General features: G+C 40.5%; 1 protein-coding gene across 2 annotated transcripts in view; it reads left to right on the forward strand.

Annotated features, from left to right (window-relative positions):
• The window catches only part of LOC124553788 (dynamin-like 120 kDa protein, mitochondrial), a 199,490-nt gene extending 191,214 nt beyond the window's left edge, over positions 1 to 8,276 (forward strand). For both annotated transcript variants that reach the window (XM_047127766.1, XM_047127767.1), the window contains 2 exons: positions 4,399 to 4,509; positions 7,739 to 8,276. In XM_047127766.1, coding sequence (XP_046983722.1) covers positions 4,399 to 4,509; positions 7,739 to 7,803 — 176 coding nt within the window. In that variant the 3' untranslated portion in view covers positions 7,804 to 8,276. The remainder of the gene's footprint in view (positions 1 to 4,398; positions 4,510 to 7,738) is intronic.
• Positions 8,277 to 10,196: the final 1,920 nt, after the last annotated feature.

The following is a 10,196-nucleotide window of genomic DNA, read 5'->3' on the forward strand; positions in this document are numbered from 1 at the left end:
CACTGCGATGTCGCCAAACATGGATGCGACCGTCACGATGCTGTAAACAGAACCTGGATTCATCCGAAAAAATGGCGTTTTGCCATTCATGCACCCAGGTTCGTCGTAGAGTACACCATTGCAGGTGCTCCTGTTGGTGATGCAGCATCAACGCTACCCGCAGCCAAAGCTTCCGAACTGATAGTCCGTGCTGCTGCAAAAGTTGTCGAACTGTTCATGCAGATGGTTGTCGTCTTGCAAATGTCCCCATCTGTTGACTCAGGGATCGAGACGTGGCTGCACGATCCGTTACAGCCGTGCAGATAAGATGCGTGTTATCGTGACTGCTAGTGATACGAGGCCGTTGGGATCCAGCACGGCGTTCCGTATTACCCTCCTGAACCCACAGATTCCATATTCTGCTAACAGTCATTGGATCTCGACCATGCGTGCAGCAGTGTCGCGATACAATAAACCGCAATCGCGATAGGCTACAATCCGAACTTTATCAAAGTCAGATACGTGATGATACGCATTTCTCCTCCTTACACGAGGCATCACAACAATGTTTCACCAGGCAACGCCGGTCAACTGCTGTTTATGTACGAGAAATCGGTTGGAAACATTCCTCATGTCAGCATGTTGTAGGTGTCACCACCGGCGCCAACCTTGTGTGAATGCTCTGAAAAGCTAATCATTTGCACATCACAGCATCTTCTTCCTGTCGGTTAAATTTCGCGTCTGTAACACATCATCTTCGTGGTGTAGCAATTTTATGGCCAGTAGTGTATTTCTTGTAATTATTGTATGTGTGTTGTTAACAAAATAAGATCCAATTGGGTGAGTGATTTTCTTTTACAGTGAGTGATTGTAGAAACACTGTTGTGAAAAAATTGAAACTTAATATGAAGATTTATGTTAGATATTTTTTCATGGTTTTCAGAAAGATCTGAGTCCGTAAAAATGCCTTGAATCGCTGTTTGGATTTTGGTAATGAATCATGTGCAGAAAATACTGTTTACAGTTGGTTCAAATGGTTCTGAGTACTATGCGACTTAACTTCTGAGGTCATCAGTCGCCTAGAACTTAGAACTAATTAAACCTAACTAACCTAAGGACATCACACATCCATGCCCGAGGCAGGATTCGAACCTGCGGGTTTGTACATTGGCATTGTGATGTTGCTTCTGCCAACATCAAATTCTGTGATGGTCGACCAAAGTCGGTTATCGTTTCAGAAAACATTTACACTGTGCGTGAAGTGATCCATGATGATCAACGCCTGAGAGAGAGGCATTTTTAGGCACATCGAAGAGTGCAGTAGGTTCTATGTTGCACAAACATTTAACTGCCACACACATCTGAGCAGCAACTTTTCAAAATGCCTAATGTCCACTGGTGGACAAAATTGAGTTTGATGTGAAATCCTGCTCTACACACTTCTACAATCAGATCTTGTTAAAATGCATTTTAAAACCTTCAAAACAAGCTTTCAAAAGTAGCAAATGAAAACAAATAGCATTTTGTCTTGTACTATGAATGGATCAAATTCTATAAAGTCCATCTGTTTCAAGTGTGCACACCGTTTGTCATAACACAAATGGGCACATGGCGTACTTTGTACACATGTAAAGAGTAGCAGTCTCTATGGTTCTGAGGTAAACATGTATGAGCAAAATCATTGTTTTATCTTAGTTTAATTAAACAATGATAAAATAAACTGTTTAATTAAATTGTAATGAAATAAACTTTCATTAATATCATACGGTTGCCACAGACGGGTGTTATCCCATAGTAACAACCCCCTTGCAGTTGCATCAGATCCCAGCCAACCGCATATGCAGTTACTAATTATCTTGTAGACAGCTGCCTTATTGTGGGATTGCGGTGCTATCTTGGAATCTGGGGCATTTTCTTCCACGCAATGTAAATTTTTTTCTCACTAGCTCACTATTTATTTTATATTCTGCTGCTTACTTCGACATAGGACAACACAATTTATCACTGTGTTAGCTGAAGCAATAATGAAGAAATAGGGATGGGCTCACAATTGTGAAACAAGAGTGGAATGGGGCAAAACAATTTGATTTGCAGGTGGCACACTCGCTCAAGGGTTAAGCGATGTTGGCTACAATGTAAGAGCGTTGGACTGAAGTGAAAACTTTTAACTCGCCAACTTGACCAAAATGTATTCATTTTCAAACAATGAAAAATCCAAGATGAAATAATGACAGTATTATGAAAAGTATAGATTGCAATGCTGAGTCGTAGACGGGAACAACGAAAAACAACCAAGAAAGCTTTCGGCCAAAAAGGCCTTTGTCATTCATTTTTAGTATTACAACATTGTTGGGTGTGTTGTTGCAAACTAATGAAATTGATGTCCGTAATAGCTGACATACCACAAAACACAACAAACTGCATTTGCTCCACCCCAAAACTCCTCATATCTTGAATGAAGAAACAGGCAACCAGTGTTATAATAAACACTCTTACATCAATAGCCCTAACTGTGTATTTTGTGTAAAATTTGAAAAAAATAATAAAATGCTCTTGTTTAATTTTTTTGTTTCTCCTGAAAATTATGTTTTCTGACATTATGCATTTTGAAAAGTTAGTCGTCGTCTAGTCTTGATAGATTCAGGACTATTTCAACAGAAGCTCATGAAGTAACATATGTCAGCTGCTGTAAGGAACTGCAAAATCCATGTAGAAAACTGAAACAGGAGGCAAAACTTGAGAATATTTGTACAACAGGCGAGCAGCTGTTCGGGTGTTCAGAGACAAATAGAAAAGTGGTTCATTCTGAGAAGCACTTGCAAGAATGTGATCACTGTAGTTGCACTGGGCATGCCACAAGCATCGATTTAAAGGACCTGAGAAATACTTACTAAAACTACCTGGCAAATTAAAACAGTGTTCTGCACTGGGGAAGAAAATTTACTGACAAATGGTGTACCAAAAGTTGCTTGGATTAAATCATCAATGGAATAAATAAAAGTAAGTTAAAAAATGGAAGTATCACATTTTTTCATTGTGAAATTGCCAACTGGTGGTATGTCAAACAGTTGTTTGTCTGACAGAATAAAACAGGGAAGCAAAATGTTTCACCATCTATGTTCACTCATTTATCAGCTTATTGTTTCTTCTGGTCCCCTTATGTCAAACAGAAAATGCTCGAGCACATACAGAGTTAAATTGACGATTTCAGAAGGTTACGATGGGGTACTGTGACAATAGCGCGGCTTAATATGGGGAGGGTAGTGGCGAGTGGGCAGCAGATTTCCTCGTGCTGCCAACCGTGGGGAAGCATCCCCCGTACCTTGCTTTTTATGAACATATACCACAAAATAGGCCTGATTTCTGTCTCCCAAGTGCTGTTTCTGTTTCATAATGACAAGTTTCGGGTGATGTGTCTCATCTTGACTTATATTTTTTAAAAAAATGTTCAGTTCTAATCTTGTGTTTACAATGTTTCAAAGCCCAATCCTTATTATGTAATTACAATAGAAAAAATGTATAACATACTAAACCTTGTAGCTACAGACTAACTTGTTACAAAGTGCTTAGCAGAACTAACAGTTGACTGTTGTATACTAAAACGATACGTGTATGCTTCCACTTTGTATTAAACTTTTAAAAGATTTGATTGGTGTAAAATGTGTGTAGCTTTAAAGCGAGCTCCCTACATGTACTAATGACTTAAAATTCAATACAGGCAAAAATTTATAAATAAAACATTCCAAACCATAATACTTAAAACATTAATTGAAAGAATAGGGGACATATTTTTAAATGTATTTTAAGTTTTTCCCTCTTACAAAATAAGTTGGTATGTGTAGAGCATTCTCAGTAACATTATGTTAACACTTTTGAATGTTTTATTTATAAATTGGTTGAATATTAAACAATGGAAAATCCAGGATGGAATGTAACAATACCAGAGAAGGAAAGTTGCTACTCACCATATAGTGGAGATGCCGAGTCGCGATAGGCACAATAAAAAGATTCACACAATTAAAGTTTAGGCCATTAAGGCCTTTGTTAGCAGTACACACACACACACACACACACACACACACACATAAACGCAACTTGCCCACACATCTGCAGTCTCAGAGAGGTGAGAGTGAGTGGGGTCTCAGCTCTCTGAGACTGCAGATGTGTGTGTGTGTGTGTGTGTGTGTGTGTGTGTGTGTGCGTGTGTGTGCATGTGTCTACTGCTAACAAAGGCCTTAATGGCCGAAAACTTTAATTGTGTGAATCTTTTTATTGTGCCTATTGCGACTCAGCATCTCCTGTGCTTACCGCAGCACTGTCACACTCTTACGGACCTTCCAGGCGATAGCTTTGCTTTACTTTGTTTATTCACATGTATTAGGTTTTGAGAAATAACTGTGAATCTCTGTCCACACACAGCACGGAGACTGGACAAGGAGATCAAGGAAGTGCTGGAGGAGTACAGCCAGGACCAGGAGAAGAAGGAGAAGCTGCTGACCGGGAGGCGAGTCACGCTGGCCGAGGAGCTCAGTGAGTACCGCCCCCCCCCCCCCTCCCCTCCCCCCCTCTCCTTCACTCGTTGTTCCTTTCCTACTGTGACAGACAGACACAGAGCATTTTTGAAGTAGCTAGTATGGGATGGCGGTTTTTCCGGGAAAATTGGAATTCTCGAGGAAGTTGAGTTAACTGGAAAAGTTGGGGAATTCTGAAAAATGTGGAATTTTGAGAGACCCTAGCATGAATTGAATGGATTTTTGTCAGAAAGAAGTGTACTGAGCTTGTTTTGCTACAAATTTAGCTGCCCTTGTGCTTTGGAAATAATCAATTGTGGAGTCTCGTAAGGAAGGGTGAAGGAGGGTGTCGTATTGTATCGTTGGTGATTGTTCGGTAATCTTCATTACTTTTTTCTGGGTCATTGTGTCCCGGGCCCATTTCCAATTGGGTAATTTTTAGAGTGATGAGATGTATGTCCAAGAATTTGTCACCTTTCTGTGAATTTATTGTTAGCACTAAAGCCTAAGTGAGTTTCATTAAATTTATAAAAAAATGTGAATACCGTTCCCTACCTGAACGTACATATTTTGTAGATTGGCATTAAACATTTAGGCTTAGAGCTTTTTTCTATTAATTTCAGTGAGAAGTAGTATTAGGCCTTTTATTTGCACTGTGCCACTTGACGCTAATAATGACGTACTTTGAAGAGTATCCAGTTTGGAATACAACAATTGAGTGCCGACAGTTAAGTGTGTTTGTGCAAGAATTTCTCATAATAATAAGATAATGTGACACAGCATCAAAAGGTGACAGCCAGTAGTAACAAAGGAATTTCCAGGAATGGTTGAGACTTTATAACTTACAACTTACCGTTGAAACTGTAAATTGTAGCTGAACTTGAAATAATCATTAATAATTTATATTTTGTGGGAACCAAAGTACAGTTGAACCAGATTTATACGTATATTAAGAGAAAGAGAAAAGATTACTTGTAACTCAGAATTAGTTGGAAGTCAGATATAAAAAAAAAAGAAAAAAAAAGGTCATACAATGGGCCCACATATGTAAACTACGCAAACAATGGAATACAGTATTGAAAGAAGAAAATATTATTCAGTCCTGCTTTAGAGAAATTAGATACTGTGTTGCGATTTGATACTGTATTAAAGAAAAAATGCATAATTTTTAACATGTTCCTACATTAAAGAAATCAGATAATTTGGCTTCTTTCACATTTCTTGTACTAAGTGTATAGACCTCATTTTGCAAACTTTTATAATTAATTCAGAGCTTTTCTGCTACAGCTTTTCACAGTGATGTAGCACCTGCATACATCAATTGCACTTAACACTTCACCCAAATGAGGTGTTTCAAGATTCAAGTCGTCACCTGTCGCTCAAAGCTGGTCCCCCGTCTCGATCGTCACCGCATTGTTGGCACACATGGGCAATAATCTCCTCATCCCATAGTTCCACACACATAGCAAGATTATCATCAAAATGTACAAAACTGTCAAAATCTGTACCCTCCTGTAGAGCTAGCTCACTACTGGACTCGACTTCACCGTCGCTACCGTCGTCATCGTCAACAGCAGTCTCTTCTTGGAAGAAACCAGCTTTACAGAAACAGTTGTTGGATGTGGATGACACCAGCTGCCAGAAGGTCGAAATAAATTCCGTGGCTTGTAGTAAGTTAGTGGAGAGATTTTCATTTCCTGCATCAGTCAGTACTTTCAAATGTTGAACCAGTGTTTTTCTAGAATGCACTTTGAAATTTGCAATACTGTTCATATCAAGTGGGGTTTAGAACTCTGGTATGTTTGGAGGGAAAAATTCCACTCAAACGTTTTCCAAAACTACTTGTGGGGGATGTGCTGTACATTGATCCATAAGGAGGAAAATCCTCTTTTCTTTCTTTTTTTGTTCTAAGGTCCCGTTTCTTAAACCACTGTTCCATCAAAACCAGAAGCTTCCAAGAATTTCTGCTGGATTTGTATTCCTTAGGTTTCATCTTTACATCTTTGAAACACCTCGGATTCATATATTTTCCTGTCACAAGTGGGGGAATTTTGTCAAATCTATCTGCATTCAGGGTGTGAACAACTCTAAAAAAAGTTTACTTTTCTTCCCTCTGTGGCACGAGTCGCCCTTTTCAGCTAATGTTTTACTAGGAAGCAGACTGTGGGATAGGCTGGTCTCGTCGCAGTTGTAAATATTTTGAGGTTGATAATCCCTTCAGATACCCTGTAGGACCTCATCAATCCAGTGTTGCACCATGGCATTGTCCACAACTTTCGTTTTGCCAGAAATTGTTCTCCCTGTGATTCCGTGACAGTCTTTAAATCTTTGTAACCATCCTCATGAAGCTTTGAAATCAGCAGTGGTGTTCATACTTTTAGCTTAATGTATTGCCTTTGCTTTCAGCAAACCGCCACTGGTCTCCCTTTTTTCTGACGGCTGCGTTCTGTTGCTTTTGCATCCAATTAAAATATTGTTTCTTTTGCTGATGGACTATATATTATGTGGTATAGGCAGTTCCTAAGTACAAAGCAATTTCAGTTTTTGTTTTGTGTGGATTAGCATCCACCTCTTGTATATCTGATCTCGAGTGTAACTTTTCCTTTTTCTGTTCTCCACGGCCGATCAAAAGCGACTGAAAGATAGAACCACTGTTTGGCGGTAAACGCAGGACAAAATTTTTAACTTCTCGATTATTACCACGAAAGAAATTCTTATATTGAAAAGACAGTGCCAGGAGTGTCTTTGTTTCAGTGCTGCCTGCTCTGGTTAACCACGTCTTTGTCCCTTGCCTCTGTGGTGCCATCCACTCACTGTATGCGTCACCAGTGTTATGGGAAATATCACAGGGCTTCTTTTAGAACATCAGTGCTCATTACAATAATGCAAAAATCAATTTATTTCATTGGAATTTGCTCTGTATAACAGTGAATTACATAATAATTCACTACATACATGCATACAAGGTTTAACTGACACACTTTTAAATTATATTATTCTGGGACTGACAAAACTTCATCTATAAATATACATAAGAATTAGCCAAAACAGAGGTACATATAAATCAGGCTACGCTGTACTTAATCGATGTGACTGTGTTGACCATTACGGGAATGTTTTTCCTACACATCTGAACTAACTTTCATTTTTCTACATTTAGAGCAAGTTGACTGAGTATTGCACAAACTGTGTCTGGTGTGAGTAGCGACAGTAAATTGCATTGTGACGGCCTCTTTTGTCTGCCACAGAGAGGGTGCGGCAGATCCAGGAGAAGCTAGAAGACTTCATCCAGGCGCTCAACAAGGAGAAGTGAGCGGGCGCCGCGGCGACTCCGGGAGGAAGGTGACTGTGTGTGTGTGTATACGTGTGTGTCAGTTTTCAGCCTTGCTGCAAACCTTAATCTAAGTTAATTTATTTGATTCGGCAGAGGAACAACGCCTGCCTCAGTCTACGGCAATGTGAAGGGCAGACAGACTGCCACCACACTGTCGAATACATTGAGTAGTACTGCAGTTCTCCCAATCTGTGGGAGCGGCAGTCGTTTTCAGAGCCTCGAACTACGTTATCACCGTTTCGAAACTATTGAGAAATAATTTACAGGCACGGCACAAGTAATTTTCAATGCGGAATACTCTATAATTTATCTAACATTAGCATTCCGACTTGCACCACGAAACCTTTTGTAGTGTTTTAGATGTGTCCACAAAAATTGTATAAATTAAGTGAAGCCTCTCTTTTGTAAAATATATGTACATACATGTGTAATAAAGAATTGTAGCTCTCTCAGTTTTGTGTTATTCTTATCAACATTCTGTGAATCACTGCAAAGTGTGTGCCAGCACCATTACTGCTGTGGCATTGCCACTGAAAACACAGTTATGAGGTGACAGTATGAATCACTGAAAATAAAATACACGGTACAAGGTAATGGAACTGATGGATTTCGTAAAAATAATGAAATGCACCCAAAGATGAATTGTAACAATCCATGTCCACAGGAACATCGTGAGCATTTATTACTGTCACTGAACATTAACATATCACTTGATATTATGAAAATGGTAGAGTGCCACTCACCATATAGCAGGGATGTTGAGTCACAAACAGGCACGACAAAACAAAGCATTCTTTTTGCTGTGCCTGTCTGCGACTCAACAATTATGTTCACTATTATCTGCTACGAAAATAATAAAAGTGCATTTATACTCTTGTATAATCTCACTACCCTGAATGTTTTTATGTCTGTTGCTTTTCTGGGGAACTTACTATTCATACATTGAGGGATCTATATTCCGTAGGCCATCTTGCAATGTGTGGCAGAGGGGACTTTGTGTACAATGGTCACTTCCTCCTTTTTGTCTTCCAGTCCTGAATGGTTTACATGAAAAGCAATTACTGGTAAGCCTCTGGTATGTTCAGATCTCTTGCAATTTCATCTTCACAATCTTTATGTGAAATATACACTACTGGCCATTAAAATTGCTACACCATGAAGATGATGTGCTACAGACGCGAAATTTAACCGACAGGAAGAAGATGCTGTGATATGCAAATGATTAGCTTTTCAGAGCATTCACACAAGGTTGGTGCCGCTGGCAACACCTACAACGTGCTGACATGAGGAAAGTTTCCAACCGATTTCTCATACACAAACAGCAGTTGACCGGCATTGCCTGGTGAAACATTTTTGTGGTGTCTCGTCTAAGGAGGAGAAATGCGTACCATCACGTTTCCAACTTTGATAAAGGTCGGATTGTAGCCTATCGCGATTGCAGTTTATCGTATCGCTCGTGTTGGTCGAGATCCTATGACTGTTAGTAGAATATGGAATCGGTGGGTTCAGGAGGGTAATACGGAACGCCGTGCCAGATCCCAACGGCCTCGTATTACTATTAGTCGAGATGACAGGCATCTTACCCGCACGGCTGTAACGGATTGTGCAGCCACGTCTCGATCCCTGAGTCAACAGATGGGGACGTTTGCAAGGCAACAACCATCTGCTCCAACAGTTCGACGACGTTTGCAGCAGCATGGACTATCAGCTCGGGGACCACAACTGCGGTTACCCTTGACGCTGCATCTCAGACAGGAGCGTCTGCGATGGTGTACTTGACGACAAACCTGGGTGCATGAATGGCAAAACGTCATTTTTTTTAATGAATCCAGATTCTGTTTACAGCATCACAATGGTCGCATCTGTGTCTGGCGACATTGCGGTGAACGCACATTGGAAGCGTGTATTCGTCATCGCCATACTGGCGTATCACCCAGCGTGATGGTATGGGGTGCCATCGGTTACAAGTCCCGGTCACCTCTTGTTCGCATTGACAGCACTTTGAACAGTGGACGTTACATTTCAGTGTGTTACGATCCGTGGCTCTACCCTTCATTCGATCCCCGCAAAACCCTATATTTCAGCAGGGTAACGCCCGACCACATGTTGCAGGTCCTGTACGGGTCTTTCTGGATACAGAAAATGTTTGACTGCTGCCCTGGCCAGCATATTCTCCAGATCTCTCACCAATTGAAAACGTCTGGTCAATGGTGGCCGAGCAACTGGGTCGTCACAATACGCCAGTCACTACTCTTGATGAACTGTGGTGTCATGTTGAAGCTGCACGGCACACGCCATCCAAGCTCTGTTTGACTCAATGCCCAGGCATATCAAGCCGTTATTACGACCAGAGGTGGTTGTCCTGGGTACTG

This window comes from Schistocerca americana, chromosome 11, assembly GCF_021461395.2.
Source record: "Schistocerca americana isolate TAMUIC-IGC-003095 chromosome 11, iqSchAmer2.1, whole genome shotgun sequence".
Lineage (NCBI taxonomy): Eukaryota > Metazoa > Arthropoda > Insecta > Orthoptera > Acrididae > Schistocerca > Schistocerca americana.